The 25,541-nt window shown below is 33.9% G+C and overlaps 1 protein-coding gene across 1 annotated transcript; it reads left to right on the forward strand.

Annotated features, from left to right (window-relative positions):
- The first annotated feature begins 3,701 nt into the window (after positions 1 to 3,701).
- LOC141511511 (procathepsin L-like) lies at positions 3,702 to 21,555 on the forward strand. The gene is made up of 6 exons (XM_074220667.1): positions 3,702 to 3,818; positions 7,802 to 7,951; positions 14,624 to 14,848; positions 17,103 to 17,268; positions 20,444 to 20,558; positions 21,208 to 21,555. Exons 1-6 carry the CDS (start codon positions 3,735 to 3,737, stop codon positions 21,305 to 21,307), a joined length of 840 nt encoding a protein of 279 aa, XP_074076768.1. The 5' UTR covers positions 3,702 to 3,734; the 3' UTR covers positions 21,308 to 21,555.
- The last annotated feature ends 3,986 nt before the right edge of the window (positions 21,556 to 25,541 follow it).

Here is a 25,541-nt window from a genome sequence, read left to right on the forward strand (position 1 = left end):
TTCAGAAGCTAGACTTCAGAAAGTTAAAAAGAGAAGAAAACATTGAAAGTACTGATTATATAAAGTCTTCTAAAGAAGAAGAAATATAGTAAGATAGCTAGTGAAGTTGGCTAAATTTAGTGATAGATTTTGGAGATTAAAAGGAAGCACAGGCATGCTTTTAGGTTGTAGAGAAGCAGCCAGTAGATAAAGAAAGAATGAAGATTAGCAAATGATTGGGGATGCCAGAGGGGGCATTTGGCAAGGAGAAGGAGCATGTCTTTGATGGCAAAGAATTGGAAACAGAGGGGATGCCCATTAATTGAGGAATGATTGAACAAATTGTGATATGTGATTGTGATAGAGTACAGTTGTATTGTAAGAAATGATAATGGGGAGCAGCTAAATGGTGCAGGGGATAAAGCACCAGTCCTGGATTCAGGAGAACCTGAGTTCAAATTTGGCCTCAGACACTTAATAATTACCTAGCTATATGACCTTGGGCAAGTCACTTTATCCCATTGACTTGCAAAAAAGCCAAAAAAAAAAAAAAAAGATGAGCAGGATGCTCTCAGAAAAACCTGGAAAAAACTTACATTAGCTGATGCAAAGTGAAGCATACTGTGTACAAAGTAATAGCAATATTGCAAGATGATCAGATATGAATAACTTAGCTATTATCAGCAATACAATGGGACAATTCTGAAGGATTTATGATGAAAAATACTATTAATCCACAAAGAAAGAACTGTTGGTATCTAAATACAAATTGAGGCATACATTTTTTCACTTTATTTTTCTTGTGTAGTTTTCTTTGGTCTATGTTTTCTTTCACAAAATGACAAATATGAAAATATTTTGTATAACTCATGTGGAATTGTTCGCTTTCTCAGTCGGAGTTGGAGTAGGGCAAATTCTCTCCTCAAAGTTTTAAAAGTGAATGTTAAAAATTGTTTTACCTGCAAATGGGGAAAAGTAAAATAATTAAAAGAAAAAAGAAAAGAAAAAAACCCAAATGGAATCATGAAGAACTGGACAAAACTGAAAGAACTAAACAACAATATGTTCTAATGCTTGTGGGGAAGGGACTTGATTAGGGAAAGCCTAATGCAAGAGATAGCAATTGATTTAAGCTTCAAAGAAAACTAGAGATTATTGAAGATTAATTAAAAAGAAAATTCATTATTGATAGTCTTTTCCAAGGCATAGACCCAGAAGATATGGTTAGACCTCTAGCCTATGAAATTGGGGTTTTAGACTTCCATTATCATGTGGATTAATAAGTATGTTTTTTTATATTCCTGCTCTGGTCAACCAGCTTCTGAATGTCATCCACCTAAAAGTGGAATATACTTTCTTATGGCAATGAAGTAGGATGAAAGAGTACTGGGATTAAAACCAGGCAACCTACTTTCTTGTCCTTCCTCATTCCTCTGCCATCAACAACTATGTGACCTTAACTAAATCTCTTCCTCTTCCTGTTTCTCAATTTTGATGAGGGAGTGGAACCCAAGGATTTTAGACCCCTTCAAGCAATTCATAATTTGATGATCTGGACTAAAGAGTTGCTTAAGGGAGAAAGTACAGCATTGTCCCTATCTCTCTTCTTTTATCCAGTAACTGATGTTTCCACAGATCCCAAAGATATGTTGCAGGCAATCCAATTATTGAAGAATTTGGGGCTATAATGGAAGAGTACTTCCAGGCTTGAGAAAGCTTCCACTCACCCTTAAAATAATGAAACCAATAGTAACAAGACCTTTTGGGGGGGGGTATGAAAAGGGACATAGAAGCAGAATCTCAGTATTCTTCTCTTCCAGCATTCTCTCTTTTTGTTAATGGTAAGTCTATGTGGGTACACCAGAATAGTACAGAGAGGTTGATGTCCTGGTCCATAGAGGATTTTAGGGAAATTAAATGCTCTAGAATAATGAGGATAGATTCATTAACAACTTAGAGATGAGGTTTGCTGGAAAATAGACAATGGGGAATGAGAAATACATGATATGTATTCTAAAGATGAGACAAGGAATGTGCCAGAAATTTATTGATGGTTGCGGGAATAAATTTGAAGGATACACTGATTTTTCTTGAAAATGGTGGAGGAGCATAGATAATGGAACTGTCTTTGGATAGCAGCAGTAGAAATAGGACAAGAACGGTTTAATTTTCATTTTTGTAACCCTAGTACTTCCAAGAATAATAAATGCTTATTGAGTTGAATTGCATTGAATAAAACTAGAATTTCTTCATCTTTATCAACATTTGGAGGGTGTTGATTTGTTTATCTTCAGTCAGTTTCTCTCTCATAGGATTATAGAAGTAAACCAATGAGACTGAAATATAGTTAAAAACTCCTGCTCTGCTTTTAGAGAAGTGAGGTCAGAAGAAGAATTAGTATCATTGGGGTGGGGGGAATTTTGCTAAATATCTTTTTTCTGCTATTTTTCCTCTAGCATTCACATTTAGTATCCCCAATAATTAGCACAGTACCTGATCATCTTTATTATGACTGTAATTCATGCAAAAACCTGTATAAATGTGAGATGCAAAAAAGGAGCCTCACCAGACAAAGGAGTTGGGAGCTTTACCACTCAGTACTAAAAGAATATCCACAGTGGTAATGACAAAAGAATTGGGAAGCTCTTTTCCCTTTCCCCACATCAGGTTTTCAGTCACCCAGTTTAACCTGAATATACCTAAAAACAAGTCTAAGGAGTTAATCATTAGTTACAATTTGGGAGGGGGAGAAAATGTTATTCTATTACCAGGAAACAATTATACTCCTTTTGGATTATGGGGATACTAAAAAAAAAAGTTTTAGCACTGATTCTGACCCTATGAGGTAGCAAACCCAAGAACATTTTTGCTCCTACTTTATTCAGATTCATTAAAACAATTTAAATTATATATAAATTAGTTTATAGCATACTGACCTTGGAGTTAGGAGGATGGGAGTTTGAATCCTGCCTCAGACACTTGTTACTAGCTATGTGACCTTGGGTTTACCTAACCCTGATTGCCTCACATCCAGAGCCAGATCCAGATGTACTGATTCATTTCTGGCCACTGGACCCAGATGGCTCTGAAGGAGAAAGTGAGGCTGGTGACGTAGCCTAGCACCTCCTCACTCACATCCAGTTCAAGAGCTTGTCATGGCATCACCTCCCTGATGTCATGATCTTCTTTGAGATTGAAGAACAAACATTATTATTATTATTATTATTATTGTTGTGCTGACCAAAATAAATGTTTTTGAGAAATAACAGCTATAAACCTACTCTTAACTTCCACAGAAAGATTAATTGCATAAATGGTAGGTTGATAAAATTCATCAATGTCCACTATTGAGAGATAGATCTCATATGCATTTGCTTAATTTGACCTGATTTTTACATATTTCAACAATCACTGTTCAGATTTATTATTAATTAAAACAAATATGCATTAAGTTGGAAAAGAATATTTCAAGTTCTTTTGAAAATTTTGGCAATTGCATAGTGCTCTACCTTGAGAAGATTCTATTTTATGTTTTTTAAAACCTTTTTTACTTTTTTTTACTTTATCTTGTACAATTGCTTAAAATCTCTTAATATTAACCGAATTATCAGTTGAAAATTCTGAGGCTTTGGTGGAAATAATTCCTATATCTGTGTCTAGGCCAAAGATTTACTTTGAAGTAGTTACTTTTTCCTGGTTCTGCTTTTATTCTGAAGCATGAAGAGAGTTGGAGAAAATCTATATGGGAAGAAAACATGAAGAAGATTGAGTTGCATAATTTAGAATACAGCATGGGCATGCATACTTACATGATGGACATGAACCAATTTGGTGACATGGTAAGTTAATTGTATGGAATTGCTGTTAACTTCCAATAAAGAACCCCCATTGTCTCCATTACACTTGAGATATGTATAGATCAAACATAGTAATTCATGAGTCTCTCTAATTTATTAGTTTTCTTCTAGCAATAAAGAAGAGCTGATTGAGAATTATATTTTGCAGTACAGGTTTTCCTTTCAAAATAAAAGACTTAACTGAAGTCTAAGATGTAAGAAAGAGGATTTTAGAGCAATGCTATTGCTTTGCATTTTTTGTTCATATTCTCCCGAGTTATGAATTACTATTGCATACTGTCATCACACAGACCTTTAGCCACTCTAAGATACCTGCTCTAATAACAGAAAAACAAAACAATACATCAACCTTGACTGATACAAAATATATCACATTCTGCATCTCTCTTTCTACTGAGAGCAGTATATTTTAATATCAGTCATCTATTGATTATTGCCATACACTTGATCTGCATTCTTTTGTCAGTGTCAATTAATATTATTAATATTAATACATTAATATTATTGAAAACTTTCTTTATACCATTTTCCTAGTTCTCTCTGAATCTGTTCACATATACTGTCCAATATCCTTCTGAATCTTCATGTCCATAATTCTAAACTAAGCAAAAAATTCTACTATATAATATATATAGCTATGCTCCAAATGATTAAATGTAATGTCATAAACTTTTATTTAGCCTTTACTATTTGCAGAGGCACTTACTTTGCTGGTTTTTTCCCCCAGTAAAAATAGATGTGAGTATTTTGGTCAATGTTTTTCTTTCAAAGATATTTATTAATAAAAACTATAACAATGCTTGGATTGTTTTGAGGATGTTGCGGTTGTGAAGATTTGAGCAAAATGAGATTATTACTTCTTGATATCAATCAATTGAAGAAGCATTTTTCTGTGTTGCACTATAAGCGCTGTGATAAATAGCATCCCTCAAGGAACTGTTAAGTACAATATAGTCAGATACAAAATAGTTGTTAATGACAGAAGTAGAAGATTGATATAAGTGAATGATTTATATTTCATTAAACATTTATTAAGAATCTACTTTGAGAAGAAGCTACTGGCCCTGGAGTCAGAAGGACCTGAGTTCAAATCCAACCTCAGACATTTAATAATTATCTAGCTGTGTGACCTTGGGCAAGTCACTTAACCTCATCACCTTGCAAAAAAACAAAACCAAAAAAACCAAAAAAAGATTCTTTTTAAGTTTTAGTATGAGGGATTTTGGAAATATTTGACGATGAATTTTTGAACCCCTGTAACTTTTGATTTCATATCAATTTGGAAAGAAAGTCTCAGAAATCAGAACTTGTACAAAGTGTTTTAAATTACAACATCAAGGAGAATTCTTCTTCACTAATTGAATAATTTTTTTTTGTATTTATTTAAGGCAATGGGGTTAAGTGTCTTGCCCAGGATCACACAGCTAGACAATTAAGTGTCTGAGGTCACATTTGAACTCTGGTCCTCCTGACTGGCACCAGTGTGCTCTATTCATTGCACCAACTAGCTGTCCCTTGAATAGATTTTAATAACAAAACTTCTGGTATTGGTTGAAGTTTCTTCCATCTTTCTCCCACCTATTATCATCTAATTAAATTTGACCTCTCCAAGATCATCCTTCTTTAACCAGGCACATAAATACTTCCACTTTGTATGTATGGAAAGTTTCTTTACTTAAAGTCTCTTTAACATTTACTGAATCATCAGTAAAGCAGTGAAAAACTTAATTAGCTTTATACTCATTGAATTTACACCATATTAGTTCCTATTTAAATATTAGACCTTAAATATTGAATATGACTCCCACATGTTTTATTGATGTTATTTATTTGAAGACTAGTCATTTCTTAGTTTCTTTCCCAAACAGTTCATTGAATCTAATCCTCCCTTATAAAAGAAAAAGTCAGTTTAGCAATACTACCTGAAGAGTAACACTCTATATCTCATGATCTACCACTTGTATCGATCAAATAAAATGTTTCATTATCTATTCTCCAAAGTCAAGATTATAATAATTATGAATGAAGTTGTCTTTTCATGTATTTATTTATGATACATTGCATATGGTTTTCCTTATTATATTTATGTAATTTGTGAATTAGTTCACACAATTTCCCATTATCAATTTATAGAAGTATCAATTCAGACAACTTTTTGCATATTTCTTTGAATTTCTCAGATTTGTTTTTTCTTGTGGCGCAGCACTTTATTCCATTACATTCCTATACCACAATATTTTCAAATATTCCCCTTGTGGAGCAGCTAGTAGATGGAGTGGATAGGCTCTGGAGTCAGAAGAACCCAAGTTCAAATTGTACCTCAGACACTTGACAATTATTAGCTATCTGATGATCTTGGGCAAGTCACGCAACCCTTATAGCCTTACAAAAATAAAAAATAAAATTTTACAACTTAAATGAAAAAAAAATTTCCCTTGTTTTCCAAATTTTATCACCACAGACGTTGTTTTGAATATTTTGGTATCTATGGAACTTTTTGGCTTTTTTCCTCTGGAATGTATGTTCTGTAGTGGGAGCTCCATGATTTAGTGATTTTCTAAATAGTTTTTACTAACAGTATTTTCATGTGTCTGTCTTCCCATAGAGCCTGAAATGTTGTCTATTTTCATTTTTATTTTATTTGCCAATTTGATGGGTTTTATTTGAAACCTGAGACTTATTTTGATTTGACTTCCTCATGGAGATTTGGAGTACTTTTTATATGCTTATTGATAGTTTTCATTTTTCCCTCTCTCTCTTCCTTCCTTCCTTCCTTCCTTCCTTCCTTCCTTCCTTCATTGTTCTTAGCTTTTGACCTTCTATTTTCCTTAACTGTGCTAGTTCTGTATACTTTTTTTTTAGGTTTTTTTTCAAGGCAAATGGGGTTAAGCGGCTTGCCCAAGGCCACACAGCTAGGTAATTATTAAGTCTGAGACCGGATTTGAACCCAGGTACTCCTGACTCCAGGGCTGGTGCTTTATCCACTGTACCACCTAGCTGCCCCTTCCCTATACTTTCAATATTAATCTTTCTATTTGCAAAGATTCCTTCTCTCCAGCAGATCTTTTTATTTTAGTTGGATCAATTTTTATTACTGCAAAAGCTTTAAAATTGTATTTAACTAAGATGATCTAATTGATGAAATCAGAGAAAATTTAAAATTGAGAGAATCATTAGAGAGTAACTAGGCCAGTTCCCTCATTTTACAAATGAGGAATCTAAGACTCAGAGATGAGAGATGATTTGTCCAAGGTAGAAGGAGAAAATAACAATTTCCACTTAAAGTATCTGACACCAAATTCAATATTTTTTTTTTTAGGTTTTTGCAAGGCAAATGGAGTTAAGTGGCTTGCCCAAGGCCACACAACTAGGTAATTATTAAGTGCCTGAGATCGGATTTGAACCCAGGTACTCCTGACTCCAAGGTTGGTGCTTTATCCACTGCGCCACCTAGCTGCCCCCAAATTCAATATTCTTTTCACTATTAATACTATCTTCTTTTTTGACCAGCTCTGTCCCCATATTAGAGTAAAAAGTCTTCCCCCAACCATATTTTTGAAAGGCTCTTTTTATGCCACCTATCCATTTTGACACAATATATTGGCTAAAATATATTTTCAGTTTTCTTGGCTCCCTTTCCACAATAATAAGAGATTATTGTTTTAGATTTAGTAAATATTAGCTACTCCTGCAACTCCCTCGGTTTAGGAAACTGAAGTGCAAAGAGAGATAAAACAATGAAGCCATAAGCCTCTTGCTAGTTAGGTATAGAACTGGAATTCAGATCCAAATCTATTCCATTTACTCCATTCTATTGAATTCTAATTCACTATTCCATCCTGCTTTTTCATGCATATCCTTACCTACAAATTGACTATGTAAGTATAGAATTTAGTAGGTATCAGTGGTCACTGGGGCACATTTATTGGATGCAATTTCAATTAAATATTTTTCCTTCTTTTCAGACAAATGATGAATTCAGTGAGAAGATTCTTGGCTACAAATCACCTGAAAAAAGTTCTGGAACTGTAACATGCATGAACCCCAATTTGGGGAATGTTCCTAAAGCAGTAGACTGGAGAGAACATGGCTATGTCACCCCTGTTAAAGATCAGGTATACTCCAGTAACCTTCAATCTTACTTCCTAGTGGCTGAGAATATCAGAAATATATTATAAAATGTGCATTCTATTCTGAACAAATCCTCCCTAACTTTCCTTAACAAATTTTCTTAATCCAAAGGATTACCAGATTAAGGTCATCATAGTCATTTAAAGACCTAACAATTGTTCTAAGTCTTAAAAGAATAAATGTAGGGGTGGCTAGGTGGCGCAGTGGATAAAGCACCAACCTTGGAGTCAGGAGTACCTGGGTTCAAATCCGATCTCAGGCACTTAATAATTACCTAGCTGTGTGGCCTTGGCCAAGCCACTTAACCCCAGTTGCCTTGCAGAAACCTAAAAAAAAATGAATGTAGTTATTTTTATTTGTATTATCTAAAGATAATAGTTTCACCTGCTTGTTGCCAGATATAGTAATTATGCCTTGTCTTGAAGTTGTCTTGAAGTTCTTTAAGGACTTTGATGATTTTTTCTTTTTACATTTAACATATTTATACCTCCATGATTTTATAGGCTTTAATTGTATCTCCTTTTACATTTGTTCTGTTGAATTTAGAGTTTTTCCTCCCATGGCATTACTCTTATCTCCCACTCATCATGATAAAAATGAAGGCACAGGGGGCAGCGAATCATATCTGACCCTTGGCAAATCTAACCTTGAGGTTTTTTTTTTATAAAATTAAGGTGTCATAATGGAGTGTGGTAGATTTATAGATGGATTACACATAAATTTTATCTATTGCTAGGTTTCAATTGACACAAACAATGAATTCCATCAAATGGAAATATTACTTGCACTATTCAAGAGTGATAATTATATATAAAATGTGGTCACTGATTTCATCCCAATGGAAATATGCAATGAAAAATTTTAAAATAAATTTCTTTTAGCTATTTACTAATGTATATGATAGCAAAGAATAAGAACAATATATTTTTGATTCAAGTTTAATATAAATATTTGAAATACAGGAAGGAAAAAGTTAAAAATTACTCAATATTATAATTGAAAGATAAGCTTTCCTTGTTGATATAATGAAAATATTGTTACTTAAATGTTTTAACAGCATCGACTGAACTATCTTCTCTTACTCTTCATAATCTGAAATCAGTAAAGTTTTAAGACAATATTTTCCTTAAAATATTTTTTTAATAGACAGGCTATATGAAAATCAGTTCATTCTTATTTGATCACCAAAGAATTGGAAGTGATCAATAGTGGAGCTTCTCAAAAGCTGAGGATTTTGATATCAATAATCATTCCATTCTATACTATATCTTAATATGTGCAAGATACTTAGATACTTTAAATTCAGATTGAATCTTCTTTTCTTAGAAATATAAGTACTGTAAGGTATCTTTTGTGTAGAATAAGACTTTTCTAGCCACATTAAAAATTTGTTGATTTAATTTCTTTGAGTATTTTCTTAAAAACAGGATATTCAGTTGCCACATTCTCTTCTGAACTGGTCTCCTTTCTAATAATTTTAACAGTGATCAAACTAACAAGTGCTTACAGAAAAAGCTTCTTCATTAACTACTTCCTCTCCAATTTCTCTCATTGCCTTAAATAAACTAAAAATTATTTCTCTGAATGACTCCTTTTCAATTCAAATCTTTAATGTATTCACACAGCTAAAAATGAGGCATTTCTCTCAGCATATCACAAAAGTTGATTCAACTGTCTTTTATTTTATTTTGATTGCATATTTTATATTATTTCAAATCATATTTTTTTTTACAAGGCAATGGGGTTAAGTGGCTTTCCCAAGGTCACACAGCTAGGTAATTATTAAATGTCTGAAGCCAGATTTGAACTCAGGTACTCCTGAATCCAGGGCACTAGGGTGCCACCTAGCCACCCCCCCAAATCATAAATTAAGGCATTTTCTTCCACTGAAAATGTCTGCTTTTTCTTTGATTTTTTCAATTAGGGGAATAAATCAGTCTCCCATCTATCTTAGAATTGCAACCTTTATAAGAGAAACTTTCTGCAAAGATTTTTTTCCCCTCCATTTGCCCATTTCTTTTCTAATTTTATTTGTTCAAAGTGTTTTGTTTTATATAATCAACACTGTTCATTTTACCTTCTGTAACCCTGGTTTGGAGGAAAGAAAGACTTGCTATGCTAATATTTTACTTGAAACTCAGGACAACTCTATGAGGTAGGTGCTGTTAATATTGTCATTTTATGATTGAGGGAACTTAGGCAGATAATATTTAAGTGACTTTCTTGTGAATTCTTTCCCTATTCATAGTTCTGACAGGTAATTTCTTCTTGCTTTTCTAATTTATTTGTAATATCTCCTTTAGTGTCTAAGTCATGTACTCATATGGTGCTTATCTTGGCCTATAGTGTGAGGTACTGTTTTTAACCTTTTTCCTTCCAGAATGCTTTCGAGTTTTTCCAGTCAAAAATTCCGCCCTCACCATGTAAAATAGTATGTTTTATTGCTATGGTTCTGGATAAGCAAACTAATTTAGGTAGTGCTGTCATTTTTATTATAATGATTCAGTCTTCCTAGAAGCAATTAACATCTCATTATTTTTAAGTGTCTTTTTATAGTATTTTTCAATTGCATTCATCTAATTCCTGAGTGTCTTGTCAAGTAGATTCCTAAATATTTTCTTTGTAGTACTTTAAATGAAATTTCCTTTTATTTTTGTATCTCTTCCTGCTGGATTTTGTTGGGTGTGTGTGTGTGTGTGTGTGTGTGTGTGTGTATAAAAATTCTGGTGATTTATATGTGCATATTTTATATCCTATAACTTTGTTGAAGTTGTTAAATAATTGTTTTGTTTAGTTTTTTTGGTTAGACTCTAGTCTTCTATAAGTATCATTTGTATAAGTCTTTGTTTAGTTTTTTTGTTAGACTCTAGTCTTCTATAAGTATCATTTCACTTCTTCAATGCCTCTCTTTAGTCCCTTCTGGTCTTATTGCTATAGCTAAGTTTTCTAGTATTGTATTGAATAGTAATGTTGATAATACAAGCTGGCTTTACATCTTATCTTTTCGAAAAGTCTTTAGTCTATCCCCATTACAAATACTGCTGGCTCTTTGTTTTTTAGCTAGATACTATTTTTATTAAGAAAAGGTCCATTTTATTCTTATGCATTGCAATGTTTATTTTTTAAATAGAAACGAGTGGTGTAGCTTGTAAAACTTTTATTGCATCTATTGATATAATTATATGATTTTTGTTACTCTTCTTACTAATGTGGTTGATTATGTTTATAGCTTTTCTATTATTGAAACTAGTCCTGTTTTCCTGGTATAAATCCAATCTGGTCATAGTATATAATTTTTTTTGTGGCATGTTGCTATGGTCTTTTTTACTGCTACATTAAGATTTTTACCTTAACATAAACTCAGGATACTAGTCTATAATTTCTCTTTTTGTTGGCTTTGATTCTTCCTGATTTAGGTATCAAATTCATATTTGAAAGATTTTAGTAAGAGCCTTTTTTTTTCAATTTTCCCAAATAGATGATATCATAATTATTTTTTCCTTAAATTTTGGAAATTCATTTATGGTTTATTCAATTTTGTTGGATAATTTCTTTTCCCTTTCTCCCCTATCCCAGTGTAGTATTTCTCTCCCTCTCCATTTCCATTCTCTTTTTATTAGTCATTAATATATAACAGAACCAATCTCGGAACCAATTAGACTCTTTAATCTACAATGATGAAAGAGTTTTAAGTAAATACATGTATCACCTCCCCATATTAGAATGAAAATAATTAGCCCTGAGCCAGTGTTCTAGGTTTGTGCAATCTTTTTCTTTTCTTTCTTCTCTTTCTCAGACCTAGATCCAATACTAATCTTATCCTTGATTTTCTTTTGAGTTCCTTTTTCAAAATCTGCCTTCCATAATTGAAATTTGTACCCACCATTCCCCCTTAACCTACCCTGCTTTAAGGCCATCAATCTTTTTCATTCTTCCCTTTTACTCATGCTTCCTTGTTGAGTGACATGTATTTCTATACTCAATTTGTTTGTGTGTGTGTGTCTGTGTGTCTGTGTGTGTGTGTGTGTGCGTGTGCGTGTGTGTGTGTGTTCTTCCTTCTTTTGACTAATTCAGGTGAGAGTGAGGTTCAAGTGTCATATGCTCTCCCACTGGCCCTTCTTATTCATATAGACTTCTCTACCTAGATAACTGTGTAAGATGATTTTCCTCATCCTTCTCTCACCCTTTCTCCTCACCTAGATTTATATATCACATCCCTCTGCATTCTTTTTCAGACCATCAAGACATAGGAAAACCTTTGTCTTAGTAGACTCCTTTTCTGATCCATAATAATGATGGTATTTAAAGATGCTACATGTATCTTTTTTCCACATTAGGATGTAAATAATTTATCCTTTTTTAATTCTTTATGATTGCTCACTAACATTTTCTTTTTTAATATTGCTTTTGATTTCTGTATTTATATATTTCAGTTTCTATGAAGCTGTTACCTAAGTCCTCTATGTCATTAAAGATCCACTCTCCCCTTGCAAGATTAGCCAGTCAGTAAATAATCATTTAGCACCTACTATGTGTCAAATATCATGCTAAGTAGTGGGTTACACTCAAGTTTTTATTTTTTAAGGTAATTGGAGTTAAGTGATTTGTCCAGGGTCACACAGTCAATAAGTGTCTTGAGGTCAAAATTGAACTCAGTTCCTTTAGACTCCAGGGTAGCCTAGCTTCCCAATTTGCTACCTAACTGCTTCCTATATCTAGTTTTGTTGAACAAGTTATTTTCAGTTGGAAGCCTTATGAAATTTCATATTTCAGTTTCTCTTTTTCTTATATCAATGGGTGCTAAATTTTGTGATTCTGGTTGTTTTTAGTATTTTTTTTTCTTTGTCCTGGAAGCTCTGCATTTTGCCTGAGAATTTTCATTTTGGGTTATCTTTCAGGAGGTAACCAGTGAATCTGGCCCTTTGGTTATAAGTAATCCAGGAGGTTTTCTTTTATAAATTTTTGAAATATATAATGTTGTCTCTTTTTTGATCATAGTTTTCAAATACCCCAGAGATTCTTAAATTATTTCTTCTCTGATCTATTTTTCTAGTGAGTTAATTTTACTTTGAGATACTTCATATTTTCTTCTATTTTTAAACCATTTGCCTTTTTTTATTAGACTTTTTTTTACAAGGCAATGGGGTTAAGTGGCTTGCCCAAGGCCACACAGCTACATAATTACTAAGTGCCTGAGTCCAAATTTGAACTCAGGTTCTCCTGACTCCAGGGCTGGTGCTCTATCCACTGCGCCACCTAGCTGCCCCTTGCCTTTGTTTTAATATAGCTTCTTGTTTCATGGAATGTTTAGCTTCTATTAGGTTAATTCCAATTTTAAGGGAATTGATGTTTTTCTTCCCTTGGTTAAGATTTTATGTACCTTCTTCCAAGTTATTAATTCTCATTCTAAATCTTTCTTTCATGGCTCCTATTTCTATTTTTTCCCTCTGTCATTCTCATTTAATTGCCCCCCTCTTTTTTTTTTGCAAGGCAATGGGGTTAAGTGACTTGCCCAAGGTAATTATTAAGTGTCTAAGGCTGGATCTGAACTCAGGTCCTCCTGACTCCCCAGTTGGTGCTCTATCCACTAACCACTGAGCCACCTAGCTGTCCCATCCCCTCTCTTTTAAATTCTTGCTTCTTTTCTTCTGAGAAATCTGGCTAGACTTTTGCCCAAACTGTATTTTTTCTTTAAGATTTTCCTTGGAGATATTTTGGAGTTATTCCTATCTTCTGGGTTTATGAATTAAATGTCACCAGAATAATTTTTATAGTTGGGATATTCATATTTTGTTAACTATTCATCATGCCTATGTTCTGATTTTGTTTTATAGTCAGTTGTTATGTACTTGTGTGGAGAATGTATTATCTGAGTTTTTTTAATCCTCTTGGATCCTTCATGGATTTTCTTTGAATATTAAATATTGTGTTATTCCAGAATCTCAGGATCACATCAGACTGGAGACCTATAATCTTGGGCTCCCAATGTGATGTTATCCAGGACAAAGAAATTCTGATCATTACCTTCCTCGTCTAAGTTCCTATCCTAGGAATTTGGGTTTGGAATGACAGAGCACTCCTATTGGCTTGCCCTGGTTCCCCATAGACTGCTATTGAACTCAGCTACTATCAATGAACTGAAAAGGTTCTGAATGATTGAACTATAAAGCTCCTCTGGTTTATAGACTTTAGATAGCACGGAGGATGGAATTATGATCTTGTTTACCTGGGATTAGCATCACACAACTACTATTTGAAGGGTTCAGTACACAATTTAGGACCTTTGACTTCTCATTATCTCTGGGTGCAAGTCCCCATCCTCAGTCCTCCCAAGCTCCATTTGTAATCTCAAACTATATATTGATTTATAGAGCTGCCAATTGGCACTTGATACTATACATTTATAAGAAAGTGGAGAAGTCTCCATGTACATGTTTAAAACCTCTTTTCCTCCTGTTCCTCCCTAAGCAGATCTAGGCTGGAAATATGATTCATCCATGTTTTCTAGATCTATGCTGAGGAATTTTGTCAGAGAAGTTGAGTTGTACATCTTCCTGCTAGATTTCCTCAAAAAAAGTGTCTGGTGGTATTTTAGAGGTAATAACTCTCTACCTTAGAGAAATTGATCCCCCCCCCTTTTATAATTTCTCTTTCAGGGACCTCGTGGCTCATGCTGGGCTTTTAGTGCCACTGGTGCCTTGGAAGGACAATATTTCCGCAAGACAGGCAAGTTGATATCCATGAGTGAGCAGAATCTGATGGATTGCTCTTGGACTTATGACAACTTCGGTTGCTTTGGGGGTTGGCCTTCAAATGCCTTCCAGTATGTCAAGGATAATAAGGGCATTGATTCTGAGGACTTCTACCCCTATACTGCTGAGGTATGGTTCCTTCTCTTGTGCCAAGAACAGCTAGGTAACCTTTAGCAAGAGTTACTGGTCTGTTTTTTATGAGTTTTTTAATAGCTACTAACCCAAAAGTGACTTTGAACAGAATCCTGTGCCAGATGTGTTTGGGGTATACAGGGATACAGGTTAAGGATGCTAAAGAGACTTCTAGTTTCTAAGTTCTTCAAATAAAGAAGGGGTGAGAAGGAAGGATGCATTCAGAGAAAAGGAAAGGGAAAAGTAGTAATAGGGGAAATTATCTCATATAAAAGAAGAACAGAAGGAAGAGCTTTTATAATGAAGAGGAAAATGGGGAGGCAATACTTGAACCTCAGTCTTCTCAGACTTGATTCAAACAAGGAAGTGGAGGCAAAGAACTGGAATTTTAAGGGATATCCATAATTTGGGGAATAACTGAACAAGTTGTGCTATATGATTGTGATGAATAAGAAAGATGAGGATGGTTTCAGTAAAACCCATAGAACTGAACAAAACTAGAAGATCACTTGCATAAAACCAGCAATATTTTAATCATGATTAACTGTGGAGGACTTAGTTACTCTGATCAATACAAGTCTGAAGGATTCATGATGAAAAATGTAACCATCTCCAGAGAGAGAGAATTGTTGAACTCTGAAAGCAAATTGATGTGTAATTTTCTCATTTTCTTTAAATTATTTAAATTATTTAGCCCTTGAGGATTTGCACATAGTATATATATATATTTTTTCATTTGCTACTCACCATCATATGAGATAGGTGGAATTATTACCCCCATTTTCAGATGGGGAAACTGAGACTGTCAAAAGGTAATGAATTTGTCCTGAGTCACATCTCTATTAAGGACTTGAGACAAAATTTCAAATGAGGTCTTCCTGATTCATTTTACTATACCTCCTAGCTATAACACATAACAAAATATAATGTGATTTTCAAAGGTCTGGGGTTAGTGAGGTAAAGAGGATGTTAAGCTGACTGGGGATAATAGGAAAGAACACATTTAGATTTGGCAACTATAGGAAGGCTGGGTCATGCATATTCATACTAGGAAGCATTGTCCTTAGTTCTGAAATAGATGCCTTGATTTTAGATTTTTTTTCCTTCTTGTACCCTGAAAATTTAATTTTTACTTAAATCTGGGGTTAATTTTGGCATATAATGAAGTTGTTATGTTTGTTTTTGCTAAACTATTTTTTTCCTGTTTGTTATAAAAGATGATTTAATAAGAAAAATAGAGATAAAAATATATTTAGAAAGGATTTTGATAAAAAAAGCAGAACAATGAAATGTATAAAATGTTTATGGGAATGAATGCATATTTAGGACATTCTTGTTTTGTTTTGTTTTTTTAGTTTTTTTTGGCAATGGGTTAAGTGGCTTGCTCAAGGCCACACAGCTAAGTGTCTGAGTCCGGATTTGAACTCCACTGTGCCACCTAGCCACCCCAAGAACATTCTTTTTTTTATTAGTCACCTGTTTAATTGCACTGAGGTATATTCCAAACAATATAGATAAGGCACAGTCCCTGCCTCAAAGAGCTTACAGTCTAGGAATGGGTTGAGATACAAAACAATAAACAAGTGAAAAGGTAGCATGAAGTATGGATTTCAATGGGGAGAAAGTCATTGCTGAAGGCAGAGGGCATGAGTGGAATATTATTTGAGACATTCCAGGCAGAAATTGAACGTTAGAATTAACAATAATATGGGTTCCACCCTAAGGACATTCTTAATGAGGAAATAATTTGAGTAGAGAAAGAATTTCCAAAACAATATTCCTCCATAAAACACATCTTTATCAAGTCTTTTAATCTAGTTATAATTTTATCCAGAATCATGACATGGGATTCTATAATTGTAACTCACTGTATAAATATTTCCTTTAATTCCTCCTCCCTCCTCCCCAATTAGCATTTATTTCCATACTGTAAGATATTTGTGATTTCATTAGTGTGAGTACTCCCCTGTTGTTGATGCAAACCTTCTACATTTTAGGAGAAACTTTTGTGAGTTTCTGTGGCTAATACTAATGTTACCTTTTTCAAATATCTAGGGATTCCCCTTGTACTTTTTTAAAAAATTTATTTATTTAAGGCAATGGGGTTAAGTGACTTGCTCAAGGTCACACAGCTAGGAAATTATTAAGTGTCTGAGGCCAGATTTGAACTCTTTGGAGAAGATAATGTTTTCCATATCTATAGTATTTAAAGGGACAACAATGTAAACATCCTAGTAATATTTTCTCATAGAATGATGAATGTCAATATGAGAAAGAAATAACTGATCTCAGTGTCACCGGTATTGTTACCATTCCTGCACGGAATGAGAAAGCCCTCCAGAAGGCTGTGGCCTCTGTGGGACCTATCTCTGTAGCCATCAGAGCAGACCTCTATAGCTTCTGCTTTTACAGCTCAGGTAAGTGTAGCTTTTACTTTGGATTTCTGACCTTTTTGGATAGTTGATTAAAGGAAGGAACTAGTGAAGTTTTAAGGTATATTTCCTGATTGTTATTTTAAATCTATCCTCACCATCAACTAATTATACCACTCAATCAATTAATCAACAAGTATCTTTTAAGATATGTGCTGGGCATTAGGAATACAAATATAATGAATGAAATAATCCCTTTTCTCAAGGAGATTAGATTCTATTAAGGACCTAATAAGACAGACAGAAAGACAGACAGACAGACACACACACACACACACACACACACACCAAGGAGAAGTTTTGGAAGTTTTTTTTAACAGGTTTGAAAATGAGAACTGGGAAAAATAAAAAGATTGTCTTGTTACTGAGAGAGTTGGATGATATGAATTTATTATATAGTCACTCAGTATAGTTTTGTGAATTCCTCCAGCTCAGTTCACTAGTACATGGCTAAGAGTAGACCTCTACTGCCACCTGGCAGATGATAGGAGTAATCCAGATGTGAATAAGAGTGAATAATAATGGTAACTTTTTGAATAGGCTAACTATGGGATTGAAACTGAGCAGAAGTTAGTTGAGCTGTCTGAGAAAGTGTGGCTCATCCTTTGTTCTTAAAATAAACCTTGGCCTTTTTAAGTTAAAGTCTTTCTTAATTTTCAATTTGTCTGAGGCAATACCCATTCAGTAATTAAAGGCTAAATATGAATTGAGGTAAAAGATGGCCTAGTTTGCCTTCAAAAAAGACTCAATCTGGGAGGGGAACAACTTCAGAGATTCTGGTTCAAACAGAAGCAGTTGTTATATTTACCTTGAGCATCAACAAAACCCAAACAATAAGCAAATGAGCCTTGGGCTGAGATCTATTAGTGACCAACCAGTAAGAGCCCAAATGATTTGGGCTCAGTCATGTAGCTTCATTTGAATTCTAATGGGCTTTATCAAAGTCTGTTTTGTCAGAGCTATATTTCAAGAAATCATAAATGAAAACTACATGAGACAAGAGAGTTAATTGTCCCAGCCTAAAACAAAAGAAGAAATAGAGAAGAAAAAATAGCCCCCATACACCAAGATACCTTATGAAATATAAGCAATTAAAATTTATATTCTTTTGGATAGAATACCCACATGAAAGGATATGACTTCCCTTGTGGACAGAGGGAGAGGAGGAGGAAAAGAAGAAGAAGAGGAAGAGGAGGAGGAGCAGCATTGCCTAACTGGAATTGGTCCCATATTATTAATTTGTCCTTCATTCTCAAAGATGACCAATGACAGCAGGAGGGTGATGTCTTGACTTGCATATAAATTCAGTTTAATTGAGGAAGAGCTGTGCAAGTCATCAGTCTCACTCTCTCCTCCAGAGTCCTTGGAGTCCGGTGGCATGAATTAGGTCAGGATGACTGGCAATGGCTCCCTCTGAGAAAATATTGGAAGGGTGCTGGGTTCAAAAGTCTCCATTATAGTAAAGAATGGATTTAGGAGGGGTGAAAAATGAAGAGATGTAATGATAGGAGGGTTTGGTTTACTAGAGAAAAGTCATTTTAAATTGGGATTGTTGCAGTTAACAGATTCATGTTCTCACCAGTCACATGTGATTAAGGTTGAATGAAGGGACTGGCCACAAGATTTAAGGAAAATGAGTAACTGAGAGGTGAAGGAGTTTGAAAAAGCATCTATATACATATCAATCTCATAATGTAAGGGTAGGACTTGGTTGTAGAAATCTGAACCAGGTTGCAAACTCAATGAGGAAAGAGGACCAATAACTTGGGACTGTGAACTGGTATATCTTAACCATCATAATTTAGACAGTATGAAAAATTTTACTTTTGTGAACTTAAAAAGAGAAGAGGTTGTGGTGTGATAGTGGTAAAGGGATAATATTGAAGTGGTAGTAGGGAACAAAAAATATTTTTTTTTTCCACTGCCCCTAGGAATAGAAATGAGTCTGTAGACAAGTGATGGAAAATACATTCAAGAATACAGTGTGTCAGGAGTGAGGGGAGATACTCAATAAGTGCAGTAGATAAGAAGAATTTGAAATATGAATGATGAAGGGATGAAGGGAAATTTGCTCACTTGATCAAGAAGGCAAAGGAAGTGAAAACAGAGGAAAGGATTGAAATGGGACACGAGATAAGATTGAGGAGTATGGAAGCAAGAAGAGTTGAGGATTAGGGATATTTTTCTCCTACATGGTCAATGATTGGAAGCTGTAAGCAATACACAGATGAAAAATCAAGCCAAAAGAATCCAAGACTTGTATCTAGACTAGGGTCTGGGGTATATGCTTTTAGTCACTATGGCCTGCTTTTCATGTGAGTTGATGGTGGAAGGGGAAAGAGGCTGGTGGTCTATTCTCATCAACCGACAGAAAACATTGAGAGAATAGGTAAGAGTGTGAATTTACTAACTTCGATTAATATAGCATTTTTATCTGTGATTTCCCATTAGATTCTCATAACAATTCTGTGAAGTAGGTAGGAAAATATTATTCTTATTTTACCAAGGAAAAATAAAACTCAGAAGAGGTTCAAAGTAGACAGAATCATTTTTTTTCTATTATATAGTTGATAGTTTCAACTATATAGACAATTCATGAATAGCACTGTTTCTCAAACACTTTTCACCATCATTGCATATGAAGGATACTTTACAAAAAGCATGTTTATTATCTGTCTTTCCATCATTTAGTGTGGAAATAACCACTGGTCTCTATTTTTTCTTCTATTAATGAACTTTGTCCCTCTAATGATTCCAAAAGAGTTATAACCATTTCCACCCCTTGGCAGTGCTCCCCACCAGTTGAAATTTACATTATAATTTACATTATAAATGGTTCAAAGATTATGGCAGATATCCAGAAACTAAGCCTCAAATTTCCAACCTAATATCCTCTTTGCCTACCTTATTATCTAGTTGATACCTGTAGTCCTCAAACTTTTTAATATGTTGATGTCATTCTGTGCCTTAGAATTCTTTCTGTGGTTTTGTTGAGGCATTCTCTTCCCACTCCACCTCACCCTATCCCAGTTTTTCTTTGCCACATAGGCAACCCACATTTGTGAGTGGGTAGATTTTGAGATTATGCATTCTTAATACACTTTTGGTTAAAGTCATTTTCATATCATTCTTTCATAATGAATGCATATGAATCTTCCAGGGATTTATTACGATGAACTCTGCTCTGAATCCCTGAACCATGCAGTCCTGGCAGTAGGATATGGCTTTGATGAAGCACTTGAAGAGAATAACAAATACTGGATTGTCAAGAACAGGTATACCTTCTCTAAGACAGCTTCCCTCATTCTGGATCAGAATCAGAGGGAGGTGGGCTATATAATTTGTTAACTTGGTTCAGGCAGTGGGTTTAATCTCAGCCTCTTCTGTTTCTTAGATATCATTGATCCACACACAGCCTTAGGAGCAAAAGGCATTCTTCAGCTGGCGTTGAATTCTACAACTGATTTCAACTCCGTGACTCTAGATAAGAGAATATCATAACTGTGTAGTACAGGCAGGTGACAATTCTACCCACAAATACCCCAATTTGTAGCTTTATCCATTTTTTTAATCACGCTGATTGTCATGGAATTAATTTTCTGCTTTATTTTTAAGTCTTTCTTCCATATGGAGAACTTCTTTATCTAGTACCTAGTTGAAATGTTTCATTATTTTAAAAGTTGAAGTGTTTTAAAAGCTAAACATTTATAATTGTTTTCCTTATCCCTGGTTTATGTGCTGATTGATATATTTCAATAATTAATAAAATAGCTTTGCCTAAAAATATAGAATTTCAAAACCAGAAAGTACCTTAAGGTAGTTCAGTTCCTTCATTCTATATATGAGGATACTGAAATCCCTCAGTGAGGGTCAGAATCTTCCTTTTTAATTGACCTTATTCTATTCCTTCTTTTCTGTTTACAGCTGGGGTGAGAGCTGGGGAAACAAAGGTTACATCTACATGGCCAAAGATTGCAACAACCACTGTGGTATTGCCAGTGAGGCTGCCTACCCTCAGATGTGAGATGGACAGTGAACCTCTGGAGAGGGATCCAAGAATACAGTTTTAGAACATGCTCCAACAAAATTCTAAAAAACACACCCATGGGGCCAGATTGTTTGAATATCATTTCTGTATACTGTGGTCTTATCAAAACTGATGGGAACTGTCTTCAGTACTACTAAGGATAGACTCAAGAAACTTAAATACATATTAAAATGTCTCTACATAGGACCATTAAAAGAAGAAATGAAATGAGGTTGGAAAGCAGATGATCTCAAGATAATAACAAAAAAATCCATAAGAAAAAATCCAAAGATAAAAAATTGGGGGGTACATGATAACATCTCAGTGTACTTTTTTGAAAGACTATATATTTGAAACTCAAAAATATACCACTGGAAAACAGAACAAAATCAAAACACTATGACTGGAAAAACATATGGGATCTCTATAATAAGCAGTCTGAACTTGAGAATGAGACATAAAGTGATTATATAAAAATTGTAATACTTTTAAAAAATGATGAAATAAAAAGTCTTATTTTTAAAGTCTTTATGTAAGTATGCCTTCCTTAAAGAAAATATACCAAAAATGTGCAAAAGTATTTTGAAAATGGAGAAAAAGTACAGATGGTTTAACAATTAGGGGAAATTCCTATGTCACCTAATCAAACTAATGGTATCTATAGACAAGGAAACATTTGTTCAAATTGTTTTATGCTCTTTACCTTAAAATGTGAAATGAAATAAGGTATTTTGAAAAGTAAATGAAAGGTTTATTTACTTCAGAATTACCTTTTATCATTTTGAGCTTCATTAACAATGAAAAATATATAATGGAGATCTTATATCTTCTTACAAAAGTCTAGATATATGGCACATAAACTCATCGATCAAAAAAAGGAAACCAAAAATACGTTTATAAAGAAATGAATAACAATGAAACGCTGTCAAAATTTGGGGACTCTTAGAACCTTCTTATACACTGAGGAAGAGAACAGAATAAACATTTTTGCAGTGCCTATTATGTGCCAGGCAGTTTGCTAACATGACCTGTGAGGTAGCTACTATCATACTCACTTTAATTTTAATAGAGGAACTTAAATAACTTGAAAATACATTCCTAGGGGCAGCTAGGTGATGCAGTAGATAAAGCAACGGCCCTGGAGTCAAGAATACCTGAGTTCAAATCCAGCCTCAGAATTAATAATTACCTAGCTGTGTGACCTTTGGCAAGCCATTTAACCCCATTGCATTGCAAAAAAAAAAAATTAAAAAAAATATATTCCTCCATCCTCCCCCATGAGAAATAAAAGTGAATTAAAAGCAAAATAATTTGGACTGGAAAAGAATATATAAAAAAATTTTTCAAAAGGATGGAATCAAATTTATACAAGCAAAGAAAATGGCAGTGATTACTGTTTAAAAAGATGGGGGAAAGATCAGTGATTTAATGGAGAAAAAAATGAAAACTAATAGGTAATTATAACCTTAAGTGTAAATGAATTTAACACTTCAATTAAGTAAAAAATAATATGAGAAATTATCCTTTAACTTAATTGAAGATTTGATATATTAAAGAGCAATATATTGTAGTGACATATGTGTGTGTTTAAAATCAAAAAGATAAATGGAATGAAAAGTGCTTTACAATGATTATCTCATTTGATCCTCAAAACAACACTGAGAGATATAGATAAGTCACTGAACAGTAGGAAGCTTTGGTATGAAGTACAGTTGGAAAGAAGCTAATTGTGAAGAAATCAGCAAAGATTTTTTTTTTAATAGGATAGTTTTGGCTGCTATGAACTTGTCTATTTGCTGATTGGCTAGAGATAGGCTGGAAGTTGATTAAAGGAGTTAAGGTTACTGATGTTTCATTTATTGTCCTCCATTGCCACCTACAGTTTGCGACTAGGAAAGTCTTTCCGTAGTTCTTGACCAACCTCCACTGCTCTTGTCTGAGTAACAAAAACAGAAGGGAAAAGAAATTTTACGAGGAATACAGAGGCTTTGCTGTGACAAAAGAACAGTTTGAGAGTTGATTTGGCAAAGAGATCTTGTTGGGTGATCAGTAGGCTGGGCTTTTCTGCACTGATCACAGACAGTCCTCAGGAGTTTTTCTATGGACACTGCTGTGCTGTGGGAGAAAGAATCTTGGAGTATGATAAAGCAGATCCCCTGATACTTTCAGATTTTAGGAATTTGGCAGCTCTCCATCTTAAGAGAACTACTTGGGGCGGCTAGGTGGCGTAGTGGATAAAGTACCGGCCTTGGAGTCAGGAGTACCTGGGTTCAAATCCGATCTCAGATACTTAATAATTACCTAGCTGTGTAAGTGGCAAACCACTTAACCCCATTTGCCTTGCAAAAACCTAAAAAAAGAGAGAGAACTACTTGTCACTATAAAGATCTAGATCTTATTTCAGTGCCCTGTAAGGCAAAAAAAGAGCTAGTCACTGAATCATTAGCTTAAGGTAGAAGAGGAAGGCATTTTCCTAGTAGAAATCTCAAAACCTTTAGTCCAGAGCTGAACCTCAGACCTCCCTATTAGTTTGCTTTAAGTAGGTGCCCACCTTCTCTGTAGACATTGTGTTCAGATTGAGGAAAGTGTAATTTAGGTTTCTGTATGGATTGTGATGTTTTTTATTATTCTGCCATTTGATTTATATATAATAGCTGTCATAATTATTCTTGCTTTTGCCTCATCATTAAGTATATATTTTGTATTTAAGAATAAATGCAGTTCTATGCCAATATAAGTACCAAATAGATACATACAATTGATAAATGGTCAAAGGATATAAATATGGAGTTGTCAGAATAAGAAATGAAAGCTACCTAAAACCATATAGAAATCACTATTGATTAGATAAATACAAATCAAAGCAACTATGAGGTACCATCTCATACTTATTAATTTGGTTAATATGACAAAATGAAAATGATAAATGTTAGAGGGAATCTGGAAAAATTGGGACACTAATGCACTTATAACTAGGGTAGTTGTGAACTGATCCAACAATTCTGAAGATCAGCTTGCATCTGTGACTACATGGCTATAAAACTAGCAATAGCACTATTTTGTTTATATCCCAAAGAGATATTTTAAAGATGTACAAAAATATTTATAGCAGGTCTTTTTAAAGTGGCAAAGAATTGGAAATTGAGGGAATGCTCATTAGCTGGAGAATAGCTGAACAAGTTGTGGTATATGGTTGCAATGGAATACTATTGTGCTATAAGAAATGATGAGCAGTATGTTTTACCAAAAAAATCTTGCAAGACTTACATGAACTGATGCAAAGTAAATTGAGCAGAAATAGTTCTGTTAAGCAATCTGTTCTTATATTATTTATTCTTGGATATTATTTTGGCTCTTAATTGCTTTTTTTCTATGATGAGATTACGTAAGTATTCTATTTCTCATTCTATTAGTCTGAGATATTTATATTTTTGTAAAAATTCATCCAATCAATTTAAATTGTCATTTTATTGGCACATAGTTGAATTAAAAGCTACTGATAATTACTTTTATTTCATCTTTGTTGGTTTTGACTGTACATTCATTCTTTTCATTTTTTATACTGATAATTTGGTTTTCTTCTTTTTTAAAAATCAAATTTGCCAATAGATTATCAATTTTGATGCTTTTTCATGAAAGTAACTTCTAGTTTTTTATTAGTTTAATTTTTCCATTAATTTTATTAATCTCTTTTGATTTTCAAGATTTCTATTTTGACATTTTATTGGAGGCTTTTAACTTTTTGAGGTTTTTTAAAAAAGTAACCTGGGTAATTCATTGATTTGTTCTTTATTTAATTGATGCAAACATTTAGAAATGTAAATTTTCCCCAAGTATTACTTTGGTGGCATGCCACAAATTTTGGTATATTGCCTCATTGTTGTCATTTTCTTTAATGAAATTATTATTTTCTATGATTACTCTTTGACCCACTCATTCCTTAGAATAAGATTATTTAGTTCACAATTTTCATTCTGTGTTTCAAGATCTTTTATTGAAAGCAATTTTTGTTGCATTATAAGTCAGAAAAAGCTGTGTGAGGTAAATTATTATTTTATATTTTATTAATAACCAATTATTTGGACTTCTGATGCCAAGATGATTGAATGAGGAAGGCGCTCTCTAAAGCTATCAGTGATGCCTTGCCCAGTACTAAAGCTAGTGGTTTGTGCTAGAGTGGGGTCACTGAGATGTGATCTTGCTGGCTGCACAGATAGCTCACTTGCCTAGA

This window comes from Macrotis lagotis, chromosome 2 (assembly GCF_037893015.1).
Source record: "Macrotis lagotis isolate mMagLag1 chromosome 2, bilby.v1.9.chrom.fasta, whole genome shotgun sequence".
NCBI classification, from domain to species: domain Eukaryota; kingdom Metazoa; phylum Chordata; class Mammalia; order Peramelemorphia; family Peramelidae; genus Macrotis; species Macrotis lagotis.